Below are 23,601 nucleotides of genomic sequence, written 5' to 3'. Positions count from 1 at the left end.
TTCCGAAAAAATGATAGCTGGAGAGAGGTAACCGTCTAATACTGAAGTCAGACAATTAATTGTGCATGCAGTGCTTCAACTGGGACTTTGCTTCCAGCTTTCTACTTGTCATGGTTTGATGTGGAGGGGGTGGGGGTTCTGGTGGCAGGAGAGGGGTTTTGCTCCCTGAGACCTCCCCGGTTTTGGAACCGGGTTAGGCTTAGTTCTGGCCACCAGATCAGACTGCCATCCCCCTCGGGGTTGAGCCAATAGGGTGCCTCTGCGAATTGCCCTATTTAAGTCGGGACAAAGGAACTGGAAAAGGTGCTTTGCCCAGGAGCGAGGAGAGAAGGGAGAAGGGCACTGCCCCCGCTCCCTGGCTCCCAGCCAGGCAGCTGCCTGCGTTGGGCCGGCGCCGCCCACGGAGAATGGTGGCGGCGGAGCCAGCTGGGGAACTTGGGGGCACCCCACTCCTGGGGTGCCCACTGGGCTGAGTTCACCCGGAGAGGACTGAGATCTGAGAGAAACAACCGCATCGACAGCAGGTCAGTGAGGATGGAGCGGGAGGAGGTGTGCCGGAGCCGAGTTTCCCATGCGGCTGGTGGTGAGATAGCAGGCAGCCCCCCTGCAACCAGGACGGCCTTGGTGGAGTAGAGACCCACTCGCAGCCCGTGGAGAGAAGATGCCTGAGCCTGAGGATGGTCGTGTTGGGATGCACGACAAGGCAGAGAGGCATCTGGAGTCTGCATGACGACCCACGCCGGAGCGAGTGGCTACAACTCCCTAAGTATCCGAGACTGTGGTAAAGCCCACACTGGAGCAATCAGTGGGGAAGGATTGTTTCCAGTGGGCTGGACTCACGCTGGAGAAGTTTGTGGATTTTTCCTTGTGGGTAGGGGATCCACTGGAGCAGGGGAAAAGGGTGTAAGGACTCCTTCTCCTTTAAGAAAGAAGCAGCAGTAACAGCACGGAATGAACTGACCTGCACTCCCCCAGTCCCTGTCCCCTGTGCTGCTGGGGGGAGGAGGTAGAGCCGGGAGGAAAAGGAAAGGGGCGGGAGGAAGGTGTCGGTTTTAGGATCTGTTTGCAAAATTTACTACTAATGTCAAGAAAATGCATACAGAATTAAAAATAATCACAGTGAAGCATTGACACAGTGTCCCTCTGCACTAGCGGTGAAAAATTCACATCACCAGTAGGAATCATGTTTTGCGGTGGGGAGAAAGTCTGAAGGAGGTAGAAGATAAAGGAGAAATCTTCCATTTGCTGTAACGTCGTACTCATTCGCAATGTTACAAGGTAGTTGTAAACCCCAGCCTAGTTAAAATGGTACCTTTGACGTGGAACTTGTGGGACTAAGCGAGACGCTCTGGAAAATTAGATAATCAGAGCTAGAGAATCAGAGACCGGACCACATAACGCAATACAAAGTGCAGCCAACCGCACTTCATGGAGTTCTGGAAAAAATACAGCTTTTCTTTCTTATGCTGTGTCCCCTTTCTCCCGCTTCTGTGTACTTGCTGAGTCAGATTTAAATCTTTTTTCTTTAAAGGCCTTAAAGTTTCTGTAATGTTTGCCAGCTGCCACATGTCTCCGAGTCACAGATATTCCTGCAGAGCCTGGCAGAAGCTAAGATAGCACGTGCTTATCTAGCCCTCTGGCCCAGTGGCTTAGAGGAGTAACAAAAACAGTCTTTCAGACCCCGGTTTTCAAAACCTCACTAGGGGTTGTTAGCAGTTGTGGAAATTCAATGTCAAAGGTTGCGGTTACAATTTTTCTGGGGAAATTGCCAGAGAGTTTAAGATCTCTTCAGGTTTGGCCTGTGCTGCTGAAGCTAGCAGGAACTGAATAACCTGCATCTTGGTATGCACAGTTGTTTGGGACAGATTTAGATGTGTAAAGATGCAAAAAATGCTTCCATGGGATTTTTTGAAATCCCACAACAGTTCAGGGAGAGTTTGTAGCCTTTTTTTTGCAACTTCAGATGTTTGGTTTTTCCCTCTTAGCCTGTTTCTCTTTGACAGCAGATCCAGGGACGGCCAGTGCACAGTTCATGACTGGTTTAAAAGTGGCTTCCATGGCACAGCCACTTTGTACGCCTGGCAGCAGGGCTGGACTCTTCTGGGGTTTTAGGAGTCACCCAAGTCTCCAGCTGCGTGAGGGGCTGCTGACACTAGGACACTCTGGGACTCATAGCTCTTGCTGCAATGATATTGTCACCTGCCTCAACCCTTCAACTCTCCGGTCATGAAAATGGTGGGGGGGCAGCAGGTTGGTGGCAGGAAGCTGGATCTTTCACAGCAGCGTATGTGTGCAGTCAGCTGTTGGTCACAGCCACAGGCTGCTCCACTTAGCCGAAGCAAGTGGTGTGCGTGGCCGCGCTGGAGCCAGCTGCAATTCCTGGCTGTGCCATGGCCCTGGCCTAAGTGTTACCCGGGAGAGAGGTAGCTTGGGCAGTGCCAAAATTCTGTGGGAGCAATGCCAGAACTTAAAAAGCCTGAGTGATGTGGACTGTCGCCTTTGCCATGCTTTATTTGCTCCTATTGGGAGAAATAGCTTTTCCTCATGCATGCGATCATGCGAAACCATGCTCATGTCTCGAACGTGCCCGGAGATGCGGATCCTGAAGGTGCTGCGCTTAACGAGGCGGAACAGCGAGTAATGCCAATCCCAGCGAGAAAATCTGCCTTTTGCACTGAAGAGATCTGAGTGTTTTCCGTGTACTGACAGATCTGTAAGAGGGGAAGAACAAACCCCTTTAAAAATCTCTGAATGAAAAACCATTGTGAACTAAACATTTCAAAGAGTTTTAAGACCTGTCAAAGGTTATATTTAAATAGTTTATCTGAGTGCTTCCACTGAGCCGTTAATCGGTTTGGTCGCGTAATGCTAAGTAGCAATCATCACAGCAAAGCGTGGAACGCCAGCCGGGGCGAAAGCGGCGAGTGCCGGCAGCCGGCCGGGGGTCTGCGAGCGGAGCCTCCGGGATTTCGCGGCGGTGTCCCACCCGGGGAGGGAAGCGGCGGCACCTCCCGGGACGCGAAGGCATCTGCCGCCGTGAGTTTGTGAGTGGTTTTAAAGCACTCCGCGTTTCGCAGCCCTCGGGGTGAGGGGCTGAGCCCCGCTGCAGCCGCCCCGGGTGGGCGACGAGGGCGCCGTGAGGCGCCATCTGCCCCGCGACGGGCAGAGCCCTCTCAGGAACGCCGCCTTCCCCCGGGCCGCGGCCAGCGAGTGGCCCCGCGTTTCCCGCTGAGGCGCAGCCGTGAGGTGGCGGCTGGCGGCTCCGAGCTCCCGGGGTGGGCGGGCGAGCTCCGTGCCTCCCGCGGGCCGCCGGGCGGCTCGGCCGGCCGCCCCTCAGCGAGCGCCGCGCCGCGCCGCTCCCAGACGATGGCGCTGCAGCACCGGCCTTGCGGCGCGGCGGCGCGGGGCGGTGGCGGCCGGCAGGGGCCGCTGCGGAGAGGTCCGGCGGCGGCGTCCGCGGGGCTGCGGTGCGCGGGAGGCGGCGGGAGGGCTGATGCCGCACAGCCGTGCCGGTCCCGGCGGAGGCATGAGGCGCGCGGGGCGGGCGGGGAGCGGCGCGGCAGAGCGCGGGTCGGCGCGGCCCTGAGCGAAGCCTCCGCGCCGCGCTCCCGCAGAGCGACTATGGCCGGGGGAAGGCGAGGGCTGGTGGCGCCTCAGAACACGTTTCTGGAGAACATCGTGCGAAGGTCTAACGGTAAGGGCACGCCGGGGCTGCGGGGCCGCCGCCCGCGCCCCGGCGCTGAGGGCGAGCTCTCCCTGGCGCGAAGCAGCCTCCCGCTTCCTCGGCGGGGACAGCCCCGGGCGGAGGGGCGTTGAGCCCCGGCCGCTCCCAGGCGGTTTCACCGAAGCGGCGGCGCATCCAGGTGCTGGGGCCGGAGCTGGAGCCGGTGCCACCGGCCGGCCGCGCCTCCCGCGTCCTGCGGAGAGCCCCCGGGCCGGGCAGCGGGGCGGCGCGGGGCTCCGGCTGCAGGTGCGCCGGCACGGCGGGGCGCCCGGGGAGACCCGCCGGCCGGGCTGCGCCCGCTGCCGGGCGAGGTCCGCGCCCGCGGGGCGAGGCGGGGGCAGCGCCGGAGCCGGTGCGGGGGGCGCGGGGGGTCGGGCCACCGGTGGGGTCCGGTGCTCGGTGCGGGCTGCGGCTGCGGGGACACGGCGGCTTCGGCCGGGGAGGCGGTGCGGGGATTCAAGATGGTCTCTGGGAAGGGAAAAGCCCGGTGTGGGGGATCGGCGAGGGCTGCGAGTCTGAGTTGATAAGGAAGATTTGTCGTAAGTGAGGAGAGAGTTTGCCATTTTGAGGGCTGAGGGTAGCTTTTTTTTTTTTTTTCCCTCTTTTTCTTTTTCTTCCTAGTGCACTGTAACCAGGTCTTTCTCTTGGAAAACTGTGGAGTGGAAAATGCCTCGAATTTCACAATTGCATGCAAATATGCATTAATGTTATCCAGATTCCTTCACTTAGGGACTTACCAAAAAGCTGCTCCCTCAGTAAGCCTGCAACCGTGCAGACGTTTATGTATTTGTTTAAACCTGGGCATGTGCGTTTTTTTTTTTTTTTAAAACCTTGGAGCCTAAATTCTGTCATTTTTAATGCTTCCGTTGACTTCAATGGGGTTACTTAAAGGATTAAGAACTTCTAGTATGATTGAGAATACGCAGGATCAAGTTCCTTTGGAAGAAAAAACAAGATGACTTAATTAAAAATATAGTCAGTTTTGATAAGACAAAGACAATTAACCCTCTTGATAAGCAGCTCAAAACTCAAATTAGTCAAAGAATGATTTTCAATTTTTTCTTCCAATTAGGTGCTATTATTGGAGAAATAGCCTTTGATAAGACCATATTTTCACACAGAATTATGAGGCACTTTTTATAGGTTGTTTCTCTCTGCAATTTTCCTACAGAAGGATTGGAAACTGCATTCCTGAAAAAATACTTGCCATTCTTATAGTGAATCTTGCCCTCTTTTTTAAAAAATGAAATACTACGTTTCATCACATTCAGGCTGCTTCTCTAATCTTCCAACACCAGTTATCTAAGGCTTTTCTCAAAAGTGTCTTGAGTTTGTAGATTATTTTCTTCATTAAAAATCAATTTGCTCTTTTGACTTTCAGTGCCAAAATCTTGATGCAATAAATTAGTTGAGGTTTGGAGATGGGGAAAATCATGCAGCAGAAGCTATGCTCTGTTTTTTTCCTCTCTTCCCCTGTTATTAAGAAGGTGTCATAACATAGCATGGTGCTAGACAGCACAGGTAAAATGACAACACTCCATTTCCAAACGCTCAGCAAGTCCTGAGGGCTGTAATCAATACAAGTTTTTAGATTAAGCCTGGTGGGAAGTGATGCACAGTTCAGACATATTAGGAGAAGCTTAGGGAAGTGACTCACGTTGAGAAGCCCATTTCTGCTGTAACGTGCCTTCTAGTTTTTGCTGGACCCAGTCCAGCTTTGCTGTAAATGTGATGCCGTCACATACGAATGCTCTATGAATCAGTTCTGACGTGGGACTATCAGCCTCTTCTAACCTCCGTCTCGTTTAGGAGACAAGGATAGTCTCCTTTCTCTCCTCATCTGGCAGGGTTGTGCTGGCCAGCGCAGGGGCAGTATGGAAACATGCCGGTTCCTCGTTGCCCGTCTCATCTTGGCCTGCCTACTTGGCCTTTGAGATGATTTGGGATGCCCACAGGATGAGTGCTTAAATGGGCCCATAAAGCTTGAGGTTTGGCTCCCTCCTCTTGGTTTCATTTGATTGGGTAGTAATGTGACCCACAATGAAACTATCTAGGCCATTTGGGATTTGCCAAATAAACCTCGGGCTTGTTGTCAAACTATTTTTGCTGGCACATGCAAGCAAGTTAAGGAGTGCCAACAGATATTGAGTTGATACAAATATAGGAATGCTCCTAATTTGAGGAGGATTCCCTTTGAAAGGGGAGGAATTGGGTCATAGAACAGAAATAGATACTGAATAAGTGCTTCAATTAAAGGTACTTGTATATGACGTGTCCACAGTCACAGGTGAACAGAGGAAAACACGTTTTTGCTACGTGTTATACTTTGGGGCAGTGAAAGGCCATGTGGTCCTAACAAAGTAATTGGCATGCAACCACTTTTGGACACATTGCTCTAAGGACAGCACTAATTATGCCATTTTTTACCAGTAGTTTAACAAGTAAATCTTTGGACAGCCTTTCATGTTAGATGTGGGACCGGTAAACTGATGCGCCTTCGGTGGCTAAAGGTAATAGCAGTGTCCATAGGCCTGCAAGTTCAGGGTTTTTCCATTACAGTTAGTATTTTGCTCGTGTTTATAATTGCACCACCTGCAGCAAGACTCGCCTCAAACTCCCTTGGTCTGAACCGTCTCTTTTAGAATTACTGGGGACAAGAGCTGCTTCTTAGGTTGCAAATCAACTGAGACAGGTTGTCATGCGCTAAATGCCAGTCAAAAGAGCTATGCTAGCGTTAGAAGCTGCATGGTATTTCCTTTCCACATGTCAGAGTAAAGAAGGAATTGAGAATTTTTCAGCACATCCGGAGATGGGATAGCCTTATGATAGCACACAGAGGAAAGAATATTTAAAGCATCATCTGCCTAGACGTGTGGACCTCATCTGGTCCTCTGTGATTTCTTCTCACAAGAAGACTTTTCGGATGAAGCATAAACTTAAGGTTCTTTCCTCTTGGAAATGAGGGGTGCCATAATCCTGCTTGTCTTGTGTTTAATGTTTAAAAGCTGCGTTTCTATACTAGCCATGTAGAGCTAGAAAAATAAATGTTGCAGGTAGTGCTTGGTTTACAAAAATTTCTTTGAAGCATTGAAACATTTAAAGACCAGAACACCCAACGGGACACAAAATGAGCCAATGCCGTAAAACAGTGCAGTATGTAAAGAATCACTAGCCCCTGATGGTCGCTGCTAATGTGATATTAATGTTTTTCTCAAGTAATGTAATACACCCGCGGTATACAAGCACTATAACGATAACAGTTACAGTCTCGGTTCACGGCCAAGGCACCCAATTCAAACGGTGCAGTAGGTTCTAGAGGATACCGATTCTTTGTGATATTCCAATTCTTTATCAATAACTGGAGGCAAAAATACTTCTCAATCTACATACGTGCTAGATAGATTCTGCAGTCCTTGGTCAAAATTCTCACTGAGGTACGTGATAATTGTGCGTGAGTAAGGATGGCAAAAGCAAGCCCCGTGTTTACATGGCTTTGGAATTTCAGTGGAAGTCACAGGTGCTTTTCTGATTTATTGACAAAACAAGAAGGTTGGAAGAAGAGGGCATAAGGCTTGTGTGAATTTAGTCTTGCTTTCACCACATCCCCTTGGAACACTCTAAGGAGGTGTCAGGTATGGAAGCAAACCTGCACCCTTTGATGGAGAATGCAGCAGTTCCCTGTAGAGGGAAAGAAAAAGCACCTTCAGACTCAAATCCTGAGAGTAACAGACATTTCCATGATTTCTGACATTACTTCCATTGGAGACTATAAAGTCCCAGTACAATGAACATTCTACAACCTGGGCATGCTAACCTTGTACCATTGCCTGAGACCTAGGAGAGAAACTGGCTTTATTTTAACATCTCTGAAACTGAAAAATGTGGTTTTTGTGTTCAGCCAGACAGAAATGCAAAGGAAGCTAACAGAGAATGAAGACCTGAACCGAGTTTTGTTTTCATACTTTTGCACTTGAATAAAATGTTCATTTAAATGAAATGTTTGCAAAGGATCCTTAACTTGACAGTGCTGTGTCTGCTGCAGCCTGGCCCTGCTTGCCTTCCCCTCAAAACCTAAAGCAGTGAGGAACATGGTATGGAGACGCAGACCTGGCTGCAGCTAATGAGGTTTGGGTCCAGAAGCAGCATTAGGCACGCTTCCCCAGAGGTAGAGTTTACTGTCTTAATTGTTGTGGGTCTAATCACTTTCAGGCTACTGAGCTGTTGTGTTGGTAGGGAGCACATATATGAACGTGACAAGCTCTGCATGACTCTTCTATATGTGACGTGCCAAGGGTAGTCAGGTCCTGGGCATCACTGGAGTGCCTCATACTACTGCAACACTCTCGGTAAATAGCATCAGTCATCAAGAAAGTATTTTCATACTGAGAACAGGACTGCTTTTGTTGATATTTTTTGTTGATTTTTTTTGTTGAGCAAGCATATTTTTGGGGTGGAGTATACTTTTCTGTTTCCTTTTGATAGGATATATTTGTTTTCCTGACAGTTCATAAATTTCCATAATTTTCAATGAATCTTCTAGCAACACTGAGTGAAATTCATTATTTGCAGAGGACTGGCTCAGAAGCCTCGTGCTGCAGGTAAATTACATCCTAGCATGATCTGGTGAGGTTCTATTAAATAGGGAAATGCATTTTAGTGAATGTTTTAGACATGAAAGTACTGAAAAGGACAAAGTTAACTGTGCACAGGGAAGAGCAAATAGTGAGGTATTCCTTATGAGTTGCAATGTCCAGATTAAGCTGTCCTAGTTCTTAAAGCTCCTAAATGGCCTGACTTGGAAGGCTGTAGCAAGTATGCAGCAGATTTCCTGCTCCGTGCCGTCAGCTTAAAGTCTCATCCACTTTCCAGACTTCAATGGGTTAATTTCAGCATAAAAAAACCCAGTGTAATGGAATAGAGGGGTCTGGCCTGGAGGATGCTTCCCTTCCCTTGTATGGCAGGCTCTTTGCCAGAATCACACCTTGCAAAAAGTGCGTGGAAAACTGCTGGATCAGTAGTAAGGTCATGCTATATGCATAGAGTGCCTTTAGCTGAAGATTTTATTTCTCTTGCTATGGCTTGCCCTGTGCAAGGCAAAGTGAATGTTATCCTCTACAAATCTGGCATCCAGTGGTTGAACTTGAGTCTGTACCCTTTTGTATCTAATCCTGCAAGACCCAGTTTATTCAAGATTTCCTATAAAATCGCTTTTGGCCGAGTAAAATCCATGAGTGTAGGTCTGTCTGTTGGTGCTGGTTTAAACAAAACTTTTAGCCATGAAAGCAGCAGACCTTCAAAAACTACAAGGGGACAACTTGTAGGTTCTGTGTTAAGGACTTTTTCCCAAACTGTGAATGAAACAAAGGAAAAGGTTTTGTTTCTTCCTGATCTTCCTTCTTTTCTAAGTTAACAACTGTGGAGACACTTTTATTGTCATCCATGTTTTTCATACATTTGTCAGTAATCAAAATATCTATACACTATTGACAATCATTTTTTTCTCAGTATCACTTGAGTTGAATATCAAATGGTTTTTTGCTGGGTTTTACTAGGCCAGAAGCTTCAAGTTTTGTGTGTGCATCTTTATGCATTTAGAAATGTACGACCTGATTTCCTTAAAATGACTTTTACAGATAGTAAGAAAAAGAAGTACAAGACAGAGATGATAGATAATGTGTTTTAAAATTAATGATCTGAGAGCTCAAGAAGTTCTATTGTGATAATTCAATGTATCAATCCCTTTCTGCATTAAATCCTAGAACAAGATCATAAACCAAATCTTAATGAAACCCATTCATTGGAGAATTTGTTAATGCATTTTTGTAACTCATATAGCTAAAAGTGAGCAGAGAGTTAGGTCTTGTCAAATGCTTTTAAGCCTTTTGATGGCTGTAGCTATAATCAGTAAATCAAATGGCTTCTTTAAACTGATGGAAGACCCATACAATTGATGCAACTAAAACATGCTTTTTCCTGGATTTCTTTTAAGATCAGATGGGGGAAAAAACTGCTGACCAATTAAATGGTGAAGTCTCACTGCTAAACAGCATTTTTGTTCTTTATTGAGAATGGTGCAATGCATGACTCTTACAACTGATGATCTTTCTAATTTCTGAAAATTATCTCATGCTAGCGTCATGTTTGTCTAAATGTCTTTTTTTTTTTTTTTCAGTTTCTCAAATATGAACAATACTTCAGGGACAGGCAAGGAATGATGCTATCCATAAAATACATATGACAGCTTCTGTGCACTTTCAGTTTCAGCTATTCTTGTTCCATTATTCTGCACTAACTTTTTTATTAAAAAAAATACAGATAATTATGAAGATTTTACAGCTACTAGTGTTGGGAGGATGTATTATTTTCAATTTAAACTTTTCTCATGGTAGAGGCCTACTGTGAAATATTTGCTATAACAATGCAAAATGACAAATGTTGAGATGGAACCAGTAGTTTTTATCTATACTATTGGCAGAAATTAGCATCCATTTTCTGTAATGATTCGAACTGAGTCACTTGAAGATGTTGTTTTAGTTAGTGTCTCTCTTGTTATTTGTGGTAAGTGTGATGAAATAAATTTTTTACAAATTCTTTTCAACTTGTACGTGCACTATGCTCTGGAGTACATATAACAGTGTAAGTCATGTTTGAATAATGCATGAAATGCCTGCATTTAGTGGATTATGTTCATGCTGTAGCAGCCAAGGACCTTTTAAATAAAACTTTTGTCATAGAATCATAGAATGATTTGGGTTAGAAGGGACCTCAAAGATCATCTAGTTCCAACCCCTCTGCCATAGGCAGGGACACCTTCCCCTAGATCAGGTTGCTCAAAGCCCCATCCAACCTGGCCTTGAACACTTCCAGGGATGGGACACCCACTGCTTCTCTGGGCAACCTGTTCCAGTTCTATTTTATAAAACATGCAAGCCCGCATGAACCTAGCTATAGAGTTTTATAATATATTAGAGTGAGGGTACAACTTGAAATAATTTGGTCTCGATATTAAGGATATACAATTTTGAGGCTACTATATCATGCTTGTATAGGGAGATCAAGTTGTTCAGTGGGATATTTAAACATTGATGCACTCCCACTATAAGAATAATTCAAGGAGATACTGAGTGGGTGCGTGTATCTGCGTATCACCATTGACTGCTACAGGAGATTGTGAGTGGAAGAGCAGAATTTTGTCCTATTACTTTCTACCATGTGAATAGTCATTCGGTCCTTTGAGCAGTGCTGTACTTGATTTGAATACAGTTAACATGAAAATTTATTGGTTCCCATGTCTTTCCTCCCTGAAGTGTGAGGAATCCTATGTATGAAAAGAAAGGATTGACCAGGGGCTTGAAATTCAGTTTGAATTATTTGTACTGATTTAGGGCCATATTTTGATCTCATAAGTTACATTTGAACAATGTAACTAATCAGTGTGACTAAATGCTGCTGTTTTACTTTTTTTTAAAGCTAAGGCTAAACGAAAATTCATACATACCTATCCTTTGCAAATTGCTAAAGCAAAAGCATGACATGATCTGTGTGACTATAGCAGTTTTGACAGGCCTACTTATAAACAACGTTCTATTTCCATGCCTTGTGTCCCTTACCAGAAATGAAACCATTTCTTTTGTTTTTCTCTACATCAAAATGATGCTACTTGTGATGCAAAGTCACTGGTTTGTAAATACCAGAATTGTTTAGAAACTCATCTGTCCCTTGTACTTAAGCTCTATGATATAGTCTTTAATCATAAGGCAGTTGCACATGACTTTTGCGTAATGACGTTTCTTACGCTGGCTGTGACAGAGCACCTATGCTGCTTTATGCTCAGCTAACAGAACAGTAGCTAATGACGCTGTATCCCCCACCCCCAGTGACTGTGAGTAAGGTAAGAAACCTATTTACTAGGAGGTTCTTTTAGGTCTGCTGTAGTAATGGTTTCTGCTTTGTAATGCTAGAAGTCAAGGTTTGCTCCACTGAAGATCCATGGGAGGAGTTTGAGACGCGATAGAAGAGGCATGCCAGTTTCAATAACTGGAGTTATGTCCTCAGCCAACATGATGAAGACAGTGGTCTGGAATGAGGGGGCCAATTACTCTTCTGTTGGAGGTTGATGAGAGGATTAGTAAGTTTGGTGAGGAGCAGAACTGCCCACTACAGTGAGCCTGATTCTCCTTTCATTGCTAAGTGAATAAATTAGGAAAAAATCTTTTGAGTTTTGTATTTGTGTGATGACTGTGGGAAAAGATACTAATAGATTTAAATGTTTGTACCTAACACCAACCTGAGCACGATTGCCAGGGGCTTTGGCAGACCTGCGCTCATATTTGTAAGTGCAGGGGGCACCAGCCTCTGTTGTTACCGAGGTCTGTGCTACAACTCGCCGAGCAGAGGTTTCCTCCTGGTGGCCTCGGTGTGCTTCATCTGTGCGGGCAGCAATGTGGGAAGGTATCTGGCAGCGCTCTGGGAATATGTCTGGCTGCTGGTCCCTGACCTTCTGCCAGTGTGTCCCAGAAGAGGGCCCATGTCTTGCTGAAGGGACGGGGAAGGCAGAGCTGGTGTGCTGGTCTCTGGTAAGAAGTGGGGCCTGAGCTTGGCAAGGTCCACCTTACAGGAGGAGAGGCTGGGATGCTATGGGTGGGAATGTTCAGCAGTGCAGGGGAATGGTGGGGAGGAAGCATTTCAGTAACTTGCTCCATGCTCTTTGCAAGGAGGTGTCCTCTCCTCAGTCAGCTGCTCCTGACCAGCTGTGTGTCTGAGGTGCTTCTTGTCCTCAGGCCTTTTGGAGGCTTGAACTGGTGGACTGTTCCAGTTAAATAAAGTGCTATATGTAGCAACGAGATTCAGTAGGTATGATAGTTTTGGTGAAGCCGAGTGTTCTAGAGACTTGCTATCGCGGTTGTTAAAGGGTTGCTATTATTTGGAAAGACACTTTCTGATTCTTCTGTGGTGGTGTATTTTGTGAGTGGAGGAAAGTACCGGTATCGGTGAGTGAGCAAAATCCTCAGTCAGCCTTACATTTGGGAAGAAGTTAAAATGTTTTTCTTGGTGCTTTAAAGCTGCTGTGACTAGTTTAAAGTGATAATCCAAAACGGGTCTGACATTTGAGTGTGCAAAGGCTGACATGTGAATAAACTGCAGTGAACAGAACTGACTCGTGGAAAAGGCAGACTAGAAAACATGAAGCGGGGAACTTCGTAAAGCCAGTGCTGCAGACCCTCGTCACAGAAGCCCACCCTACTCATGCAGGGAATTGGGCTGCCCTCGAGATGCTACAATTCTTACTTGTGTTTCTGCAGCATAAGGTGCTCTGTGCTGTGCCTCTACATACTTCTCTGCCTCCCAATGGTCTGGCTTAGACTGTGCCAAATGCAGCACAAGCCAGAACCCCAGGTCTTCTTTTATATGAGCCTTTCCTCTCCTGTTCCTAGCTCAATTCTTCTTGGAGCTGATAAGAAGGGCCAATGATGCTTACAGCTTCTCCTTGGGCCAGGCAATACCGCTAATCCAATCGACATTGTGATAGAAATTGATTTCCTGGTAAGGGAATCCTTTGAGTCCTTTCAAAGAGGTGCCTCAAGTCACTGAATAGTTTGAGTACTGCAGCTATCATATGTACATTTTACCCCCTGTCTTTGAAGAGAATTTAGCAGTGGGTTTCTTCATGGTCTTCCTCTGGCCAACTCCTTTCCCAGCCTTGTTGACCCACTTGTGAGTCCCAAAGAGGCTTTGCCTGGTAATGCTCAAAGAGTTCACTAGAGCATCCTTCTTGCTTGTTGTGCAACAAAGTCACAGCTGTTTCCTGGCCTCTGGGACTCTGTGTCCCTGCAGATGGAGAGGCAATATTTGCCTCAGTGGATGTTATTTAGTATTTTCTTATGTTAGGAATTGTTTAACAGATTATGAGCTGTCTCCAAGCAGCACGTTGTCAGGGACGTCAATGCAATTGAATGTAAATGATAGCAATGAGAACAGCCCTTCTACCTCCAGGTTATCTGTCAGAATAAACTATGCAGGGGAGTTATAAGTGGGAGTTCTTATTTTACGCCGTGTCTTGCCAGTGTTTGCACAGGCAAAACGCCGTTGTCGGAGACACTCCTTCTGAAGAAATGCAGTTGTGTTCTCCACATAGGCACAGAACCAACGTTCAGTCATTGTTTTGTCTGTAAAGAAAGCTGGGAAGAGGAGTTAGGAACTAGAAAGAAATACCTATTTGTCTCCAAGACCCTTTCTTTGCAGATGCTGGGGCTCCCACTCTGTGGGCTGTTAGGCCACAGTGAGTTTAAAAAAAAAAAAGAAGTGGGTACAGGAGATTTGGAAACTACCAATGAAGATCATCTCTTCCTTTGAACAAAGGAACTGGTCATCCTGAGCCTGGTAACCCCCCAAGAAAAGCTGGCAGAGTGATGGGTTGGAAACCTCTTTCCTGGTTTGGCAGTTTGGATGGTGAGATGCTACGGCCTCTCAGCTGCCTGACTGCTGTGCTCACAGGAGCCGATGGCTTCTCTGCAGGCTTTCAGCTACATGAGGAGTTCCCAAGCACTGGTCCCTGTAAGGCATTTTTTTTGGATCTAGGGATCACCGCAGGGCAAACACTAAAAAAGTGTGGCAGTGGAGCTGGAGGAGCAAGCCCACAGATGAGTCGGGGTGTGGTGTTGATGTCAGAGAATGGATCCAACTTCAGTATGTACTTCTTGTGTGTTCATAAGCTGTGTAAAGCCTGGATAAAAGAAGAGTGAAGATGTATGAAATGGGAACTAGCTAGAAGTGAGACACACTTATAAAACAGTGGCATCATCAAAACCTCTGACTTGCTCTTTGAATTGACAGGTGCCCAAATTTTGCGTTTAAAGCTTTGTAGGTACATAAGAATCTCTCTGCTTGGTTGTAACTCACAACTAAACCCAACCTAGACCCTCCAATGAAGCATTCTATTGCCACCTCCCAGAGAGACTCAATGTAGACTAACAGGCTTGCCTAATAGAGATGCATAAAATACAGCAGTCAAGTCACAGACTTAAAAACTGACATGGTAAGGATGTTGACATCTGTTCTCTTTAGTAGCTTGATGATTAGAACAGTCATTCAGGAGTTGAAATGAAGGCTGAGCTTTCACTGCTCTCAGGTAGCCCCACATCTCGTAGGAGAACACCCAAACTGCTAGGCTGTCAGGGGGAAGGGAAATGTGTGCATGTTCTCTAACCATGCTTTGGAAACCCTGCAAGTCCAAAAAAACTAGGCTTTATTGGGCCAGAAGGTAAGCAAGTGGGAATGTAATTCTGTAGCTCCTGCAATAATGGCAAAGAATCTTGAGTGTTTTCTGTGAGAACTAGGCTTATGTTAAAATATTAGGTATCATAATTAATATAGGAAAGGGGAAAAAAAAAAAACCTTAAAATATCCCCATTTTCCATAGTTTAACTTGGATAGGTTTCTAATTTCTGTGCTAATGTTTGTCAGTTCTATCTCACCAACCCTACGCACGGAGCTTCCAGCTCCCAAGTTTTTGAGAGCTGGGCATCCAAGGGTCAGGCTCTAACAGTCTCGCTTTTTGGTGCTTAAATCCCCTTGTGGCCTTAGTGCTTCAGTTTTACCTGTAAAAAGGGGGTAAGAGTACTGTCCTACCAAACAGAAGCATTGCAAGGCTAGATAAAAGTAGGATTAGCACAGTAATGGTCATCAGAAAAGTGCCCTATATAGCTCTTAATGAAAAAATGAGATTATTTATCTAAAGACAATGTTGAGGTTTAAGTGTGAAAGGAAGGTCACTGCTTAAGTCAATAGAAGTTCTTCAAGGAGCTTTTGAGGCAGTGGAGAGAAAGGTAAGTTACCTTTTGAGAAGGGGAGATGGTGAGAAGGAATGCATACATGAAATAACACCATTCAGATCAGGGACATGATCTAACATTTGTATTTGCATTTTTTTTTTTTTTTCATTTTTTTGTACTTCCTGATGAAAATTTAAAAATATCCTAACACAGTGCAGTGTTTATAATAGACACTCAAAAGCACTTGCTTTAGCAATGAGAAATGACTTGGCTTACTTATTCATAGGAAGGGGTAAAAGACATGCATTGTTTTTGGAACAAAGCGCTTCAACCAAGCAAAACCCACAGTATTTAAAAGAGGTTGTGAGAAACAAAGCAGTTAAAATGTCCTGAAGTTATACTACTGGTGTATTTCATTCTAAAGACTATTTAAAGATACACCCAATCTTGCTCATGGGATTGGGCAGTGCATTTAGATAGCTACAGGAATGTTTTATTTAAACCCCCTTGAAGTTTGCAATGGGACAAAAGATTTTGAAAGGGAAAGTTAAAATATACAAAACTCCTTGCAATTAATAGGTAAAATGTCTTGTTTGTGTCTCTTGGTTGCAGGAAGCATTAATGATGGCTGTATATGTTTGGGCAGCTGGGGGTAGATCCTGAGAAGTAGACAGGGTTTTGGACTCCTTAAAGGCCTCCCTTCAATGCAGATGCCTCCTAACCTCATGTGGCTGCCTAGCCTTTCTTTCCAAAGCCTCAAAAGGAGGTCTTTGCAGCTGTGAAAGGGGCTGCCATCTCCTCCTGCCTGCCAGTGCCCACGCGGCAGCGCTGCTGCCCGTCTTGGCGCAGGTGTAATAAGTTGTGTGCACAAGAGCCAAAGCAGCAGAGAAAGCCAGGTCTGGGCCGAGGGTTGAGTATGTTCATAATTTGAATGAAGTTATCAATGATAAAAAAAAGTAGCAGGCACAGATCCAGTGAGAATGGAGGCATGAATCCTGCTCAGTTTTTTTTTTTTTCTTACTGATTGAAGCTCCTTCTGCCTTGTACAACGAATAAAAAGTTCTCTCTGCCGGTGTAAGCACTAACCCTGGTTGTCTGGTGTCTAGTTTGGAGCGCTGTGCCATACAGGTCACACAAGAATTATTTGAGCTTGTGTGGACAGCAGTGAAGGCAGTATTGATGGGTGATAGGACAAGAGGAAATGGGTATAAGCTTAGTCAGGGGAGATTCAGGTTGGATGTTAGAAAGAATTTCTTCTCTGAAAGGGTTGTCAGCCACTGGAATAGGCTGCCCAGGGAGGTGGTTGAGTCCCCATCCCTGCATGTGTTTAAGAAAAGAGTGGATGAACTACTTAGGGATATGGTATAATGGGAGATTAGGGACAGTTGGACCGGATGATCTCTAAGGTCTTTTCCAACCTAGAAAATCTATGAATCTATTGAGAGGAGAGCCACTGTGTCTACGTTCAGAGAGGAGAAATATCACTCAAGTGCTGTTTTGGCCATGCGTAAGAGGCTTCACATTCAAAGTGAGTGTCGTGGTGGATCAGTGCGTGTGGCACAGAGGGAAAAAATTTGGTGAATTTGTCCTCAGTCAAGAGATGAATTTTACCTGCTTAACCATCATGTGTTTCATTTGCATAAAACCATCCTTTTAAGCTTTGCATGAATAATTAATACTTTTTTTTTTTTAAATAAGAATTTACTTAAAGTTAAAACCGGGAATAATCCTGTTGACTGTGGGAATAGTATCTGGGAAAAAACGTCCAGGGACTGAAGCAATCAGGTTTGGGTCCTGAAATGAGTATTTCCTCTACTGCAACCATAGCCTTGTCTAATGTCTAACTGATGTGTTCTTTCAAACAGATACTAATTTTGTCTTGGGTAATGCCCAGATAGTGGATTGGCCCATTGTCTACAGCAATGATGGATTTTGCAAGCTATCAGGATATCACAGAGCAGAAGTTATGCAAAAAAGCAGCACCTGCAGGTATTTGAGAACAGATTTATTTTCTGTTAAATGGCTTGTAGTGTTGTGCTTGTTGCTCGAGGAGAAAAGTAATCTGTTTATTCCAGTTTTGTCTTTTATCTCCTGGGGCTGCATCTGTCAAATATGCTTTCCAGGTAAAACAAAATCAAAGAAGGGCTATTTCAAAATAGGTTCTTTTCACACTGTAAAGAAATGGCTTTGTTTCTTTGTCTAGTATCTGACTTGAATTTCTCTTTTTATTTGCAGTTTTATGTACGGAGAGCTGACAGACAAAGATACAATTGACAAGGTCCGGCAAACGTTTGAGAACTATGAGATGAACTCCTTTGAAATCTTGATGTACAAGAAGAACAGTAAGTAGTTGATTGGTTTGTTCGTTAACGTAGGTGTGTAAAGTTGTTTTAAACCATAGTGTAAACTGTGAGTCTGTGAGCCCAGAGGACTGTGCTTTATCTAGGGCTAAATAAGCCCCAGTTCCACCAGTTGATCTTCAAGGGAGAAATGAGAATATTAGGGATGAAAGGCAGGCAGGCAAAGCTCTCTAATTTTTTCTGACGTTTAGAGCAATTTGCATGTGATGCTTTAAGACAACACTCAAGATTCCGTCAGCAATGATAATACACAAGCTAGGTTGGTGCAAATGATTTCTGTTACAAAGAACATACTTTTTCAATTTTTAAAAATTTGATAAAGAAAAGCCAGTATTTAGAAGTAGTTTCAGAATAAAAAGAACCCATGTTTCGTTTTAGAAGCTGAACTACTTCTGACGTTTTCAGATAAAACTCTCTTTTGTTTTGCAGAAAAATTCCTAAATTGGGGTATGATTTTTTTCTTAGGAGTTTCACTCTGTCTGTAAGTGCAAATGTCAGCAGAGGAACTGCTTGCCCAAAACTTGCTGCCCCATCTAGTGTGGACTCTCATGGCAGAGTTTTTTTCATCTACTTATTGTGAACTGAAGTGTAAATACACTGAGGTCTTCAGCCTGGCCAAATGTTAAGCTGGAAGTCTGCATTCTGTAACTTATTTTGCTCTTAAAAATTTTGCCTTCTAATCATGAAACTGGTAGTGTCTGTATACAGGGGAGGGTACCTTGCAGAAGCATCCTTTTAGCAGCTCCTTCCCATTACAGCTATGACCATCAATTTGATCAGTTCTGCATTAGTGGGCATAGGGGACTTTAACCACAAAATATAACATAAACTGCTATGATGTAATTTTCAGCAGTTACCCTCATTGCTGCCATGTATTTTGTTAGAAAGACCAGGTTTCTGGGGAAAGGTCATCCAATCTATCGGTATGTGTGTGAACCATTGGTGTTTCTCTTGAAATGACCATCTAGTACTGATAGAGTTTGGCAAGAGAACCATAGGCACTTCACAAAAGCTAAAAGATAAGTATTATGTATGCTAGTGCTGATCTGTGGATGTGTGAAGCTGCTTGTTTTCTATCAGAATTAATCTGTTCTTCTAAGAAGTGGTGGTGCCAAAGTACATGGAATTTTTTGTCGTCTGTTAGAGAGAAAAAAAAAATTCTTGAGGGATTTTTGCTTCATCTCTCTTCTAGTCTTTTTATTCTCTTTTTAGCCTGTTCAAAGCATCATGACCTCTGACATGGTGCCATTGCTCAGGGCTCTTCTGGACCACAGCTTTACTGGTTCAACTCATTTGAAAAGCTGTATGTGCTATCTGAACGGCCTTACTCTGTGCCTCCTTCCTCCTAGTGTTATCTGCCTCCAATGTTTACTTATTTCTTAAAGCTGATTTCTGTTCCTAGCTCAGTTAGTGGCCGTAGGGACCATATGCAGCTCACATCTATGCATCCAAAGCCAAGTAAATAGGCTGCAGTCGTGGGATCTAGAAGGGTCTGGAATTCTCTCTTAGCGAACAGTGATTTGGCACCAAGAGGCTATGCAGCTACTCTTCTGTCACTGCGGCAGCATATGGCCTGTAGTAGAGCCTGGGGCCTCTGTCTCTTATGCAGAATTAAAACAAGGTAACCGTGGACTGAGGAATGTTTCCTATCCTGCTGTGCACTTCCCTGAGGAGAGGCGGCCTAGAACAAAGTCCAGCTGTGCAGAAGCTGTGTTGTGCGACATGCCAAGAAGCAGAGCTGCGATGGTTCCGCTGTGTGCGAGAGGGTCACAGACATGGGAAAAAGGAAAGCACAGAGCTTGCTTTTAAGTTTAACAAAACGCAGTGCTCTTATGTTTGTTAGATTCGTAGCTTTAGAGATGCATTAACTACTGTTACAGAGAATGACTAATAGCACTAGAGAGTTTTAACTGAAAAATACCGAAAAGGGGACATCCTGGAGCTTTTTCTCAGAATAAGCCACATCACAGAAAAACACTGTCTTGTTTACCAGTCACTTAGCACCCGGACTGCTAAGGGGTCCTACCTTTATGGTCACCTTACCTCTGCCTGCAACCATGGCAGTTGCCTGCTTGGGCAATGAACACAATTGGTTTCAACCTGCTCTCAGTCTGAAGGTTTTAGAAAGGGCTCTGAATTTTTTTTAGGCATCTTTCTTCCTGCTCTTTGTTTTTTTTGGGTTTTTTTTTTTTAATCTCTCTATTCTTCCCTCATTCTATTTTTCTTCTTTAAATTAGCCAGGAAACAGATTTTTGTTGTTCTTTACCTGTCCACTCCCTTCCTATAAACTAAGTCATGCTAAATAGCAAGTTTTCTTCTGTTTTTGTGTTGTTGAATAACTGGTACGTTTTCCATAGCCTGCACATTCAGTGTACTTCTAGCTGTTTTAACAATACAATCTCTTTCCTTTTGGGAGGAAAAAAGGAAAATGAAGCAGGAGTTTTCAAGTTAACTATGATATTGCTAGTGCAGGTCAGTCTTCATCTTTTATCTTTATGAGCAGCAATCATCTCTCTCTTTCTCTATCTGAGTAACAATTATGTGCTGATCTTACACAAGACATGGCAACAATACTTTGAGATATTTAATAATGCCACTAGAAGTAATAGGCTTTTTTGGACAAGGCACTCTCCGTGGTGGTGGCCCAGTGCTGGTATTTACTTGGTTGTGCTATAAGAATATCCCGTCCAGATATTGATAAGTACAGTATATCCACTAGCTTCATTGCAAATCAGTATCAACTCTAGATATAGCGAAGGCTGTAGTATTCAGAAGAATGATACAATTTTCTGCCTTCATTGTGTTTGCATTTCTGGATACTGTCTCTACCCTGGTCTCCCCTTTCTCTGTCCGGCCCTCCCTCTGTCCAAAAGTGACTGTCCTCCCTCTTTTCAGAACTTGAAATTAAGATGTGATAGAGATTTGATGTTTCCTTGGGCTAGGGCCTTGATTACTTGTGTGATGATCATTGTTATTCTCTGGTAGAATTGCTTCCTAGAAATGCAGAGCTCCTTCAGGATAATTGGAAGCAATTGGAGCAAGCAGGTGCACAGCCACCAGATTTTTGTTGCCGTTGCTCTGATGCCATCTTGTTGCATTCAGGGAATTCATGATTATACCTGGAAGGAGATAAAGTGAAAGCTTTCTTTAATCTGGGCTGCAAAATGACAATAGACAGGTTGACAGTAATTTCATGTGAGAGCTTCAGTTCCATTGTTTTTGATTAGATGTGAGTGTCCGGTGATGCTGGAAGTATTGTTTATTTTTATACGGGAAATGAAAACATCGCTAAGTCTTACTGAAGTCGGTGGAGTTATGCTAACTTACACCAAGGAAGGATATGGCCTAATGTATTAGACAGTATTTTGTATCTAGTCTTAGTCGTATCTTTGCAGCTTTAACCGTCTAGCTTCTTATGAGACTTTGACAGCCATTTGTTAGGTTTTTACAATTTATGGTCAGCCTCATAAATTAAAATGGCTGGGTAAATTAAACTTGGACTTTCATTGCCTGGTTTTCCATCTTCAGCATAGGTCTGGGTTACAAGCAGTGCAAAAGCAGGCTTCTTCTAGATGTACTTGCTTCCATTACTGCTGAAGTAAATTTTTGTAGGAATATAAATTTTCTTGCTTCTGTCTGCCTCTGAAGAGTTGATGCCTGTTCGAAATCTAACCTTCTTTTCTATGCAGTACTTGATCTGCTTCAGTGGAAGAATATCTGAAGTGGGCTGAACTCTTCAAACCTGAAATGTGTGAAGAGTTGCAAAGAGCCTTCAAGCATCCCCTGTCTGAGCAAAGACATTCCCATTGCTTACAGTCTGCAGAGGTGCTGCAGAGAGCCATAAGACACCTGTATTTTTTTTTGTTATTTATTTTTTTCCTCAGAGGTTTTCTACAGGTGAGGTCAGTGGAATGGCAGCAGCCAAAGGATTGGCTGTACGTACTTCTTTTACACACTACAAAGCGGTTCAGCTAAGCAGTAGCTCTTCTCTAAGTACATATATTATGGCGAGAGTCCCAAAGGCTGGGCTTCACTTTCAATTGGTGCTGGGGTTCATTTCCCTGATTTTCTGGGTGCTTGTATGTGTAACAAATTTAGTACCATGAACATTTGCATGGAGAGTTTTTTTGTTTCATTTGTTGGATTTTATTTTTAACACACTCACCATCCACCCTCAGTGTATTAGAAGGCTCTTAGATGTCAAAGAATGACAAATAAGCCCGAAATAGTGATTTGGCAGATTCTACTTACACTTACATTTGAGACCAGTGCTTTCTACAGATGTTAAAAGCCAAATAAACAACAATCCTATCCTAATTTATAGAGAGCAAAATTTACTTCAGGGTGGTAAACGTGGGATTGCCTGCCACTAGGGAGACTTTCTCATAACTGGTATTGGTTAAATCCATTTAAAACCATTTATATTTGTGTTTACTGTGCCTCTTGTGTCTGCAGATGGAAACTTCTGGTACATAAATTACTAAACCAAATCACTGCATAGGACCAGAAGCAGGAAAGAATAAGGGCGTTGGAGTAAACTGGCATGTATCCTCCTGAGCCTCCCATTGAAATCTAGCTCCATATTTATCAAGCAGCATGCACACCTGCATCTGCTCTTCTGTGAAATCCATCTGCATGAGTTCAGTTACCTTCAGGAAGGTCAAATCGAAATATTTTGGATTCATAAAACTCATAATTCTCATTGATCTCATCAACTTCAAATGTGTTGCTAAGCAAGACCTGCTGTTATCTCCTCAAACATACTCAGAGCAATGAGACTTCCCAATAGTAGTCCCTAAATATTCTAGCTGAGGTAAATGGAAAGAACATTTCAAGACTTCCCTATGTCTTCCTCTTCCTTATACTCACTTTCTGTTCTTCAGAGAACTCAGAATCAGGTAAACCATATCAACACTGCTGCAGTCCAAGGGTGTGTGTTGAACCTTTTTCCTGCTGTGTTATTCCAGTGTCATAAGATAACCCCTGTGTGTAGCAGTTCCATCTTTGAGGACTGAAACTGGTTTTCCTTATCTTAGCATGTAAAGATCTGACCTTTAGAAGCGTTAGCTGCCAGAACATGGCAGCACCAGATGCAGAAAACATGAAGGTAACAGCTTTTAAAGTGCTGGAAATGTATTGTAAGGTCTGTTATTTTTGGCACAGAGTGGTGAGCTCCTACATACCGAGTTGGTTTGTTCTCTTTCTGTGCACATGCTCTGCTAAAAGGTAGAGTCTATAGGAAGGCTTTTGCTCTTTGTCTTGCATGGTCAGCTGTCAGAGGCTCCTCTGTGCTCCTAGTTAAAATCTGTGTGGATAGTGGCTTGCCTAACTCTTTCTGATCACACCTCATCAGCTGGTTTGCTAGTTCAATATTGAACAAACTATTTGGTCTGTGTGGGATAGAAAGAAACAGTCTCATACTGAGTACCTGGGCATAAGTGAAACTCCAAAAGGTTTGACTGGAACAGTCAGCTGTGCTGTTTATGTAACTGAAGTCCTGCTGTCGGCGTGGCAGCCTGTAGAAGTTGTTGGAGACAAGGCACATGCTTCTATCTTTTTTGTTTCCGTACTGCTTGACTGTTTACCTTCAGGTCAATACCTGTCTGATGACTGTTTGACTGAGACATTATCGAGTAATGCAGAGGTTGTGATGCTCTGAGGCAACGTGCCCCATTCAGTGAGGGCAGTGAACACATCAGCCGAATTGTCAAAACATTGTTTTTTCATTGTATTTGTAAACTAATTT

The 23,601-nt window shown here is 44.3% G+C and overlaps 1 protein-coding gene across 1 annotated transcript in view; it reads left to right on the top strand.

The window, feature by feature from the left end:
- Positions 1–3,606: 3,606 nt before the first annotated feature.
- KCNH1 (potassium voltage-gated channel subfamily H member 1) overlaps positions 3,607–23,601 on the top strand; it is a 195,221-nt gene continuing 175,226 nt past the window's right edge. Inside the window, exons 1-3 of the mRNA XM_086629140.1 lie at positions 3,607–3,694; positions 17,361–17,484; positions 17,731–17,837. Coding sequence (XP_086485266.1) covers positions 3,622–3,694; positions 17,361–17,484; positions 17,731–17,837 — 304 coding nt within the window. The 5' untranslated portion in view covers positions 3,607–3,621. The remainder of the gene's footprint in view (positions 3,695–17,360; positions 17,485–17,730; positions 17,838–23,601) is intronic.

The sequence above is a fragment of the Tauraco erythrolophus genome, chromosome 2 (genome assembly GCF_009769465.1).
Source record: "Tauraco erythrolophus isolate bTauEry1 chromosome 2, bTauEry1.pri, whole genome shotgun sequence".
In the NCBI taxonomy this organism is placed as follows: Eukaryota; Metazoa; Chordata; class Aves; order Musophagiformes; family Musophagidae; genus Tauraco; species Tauraco erythrolophus.
This window is presented reverse-complemented; position numbering and strand designations above follow the sequence as displayed.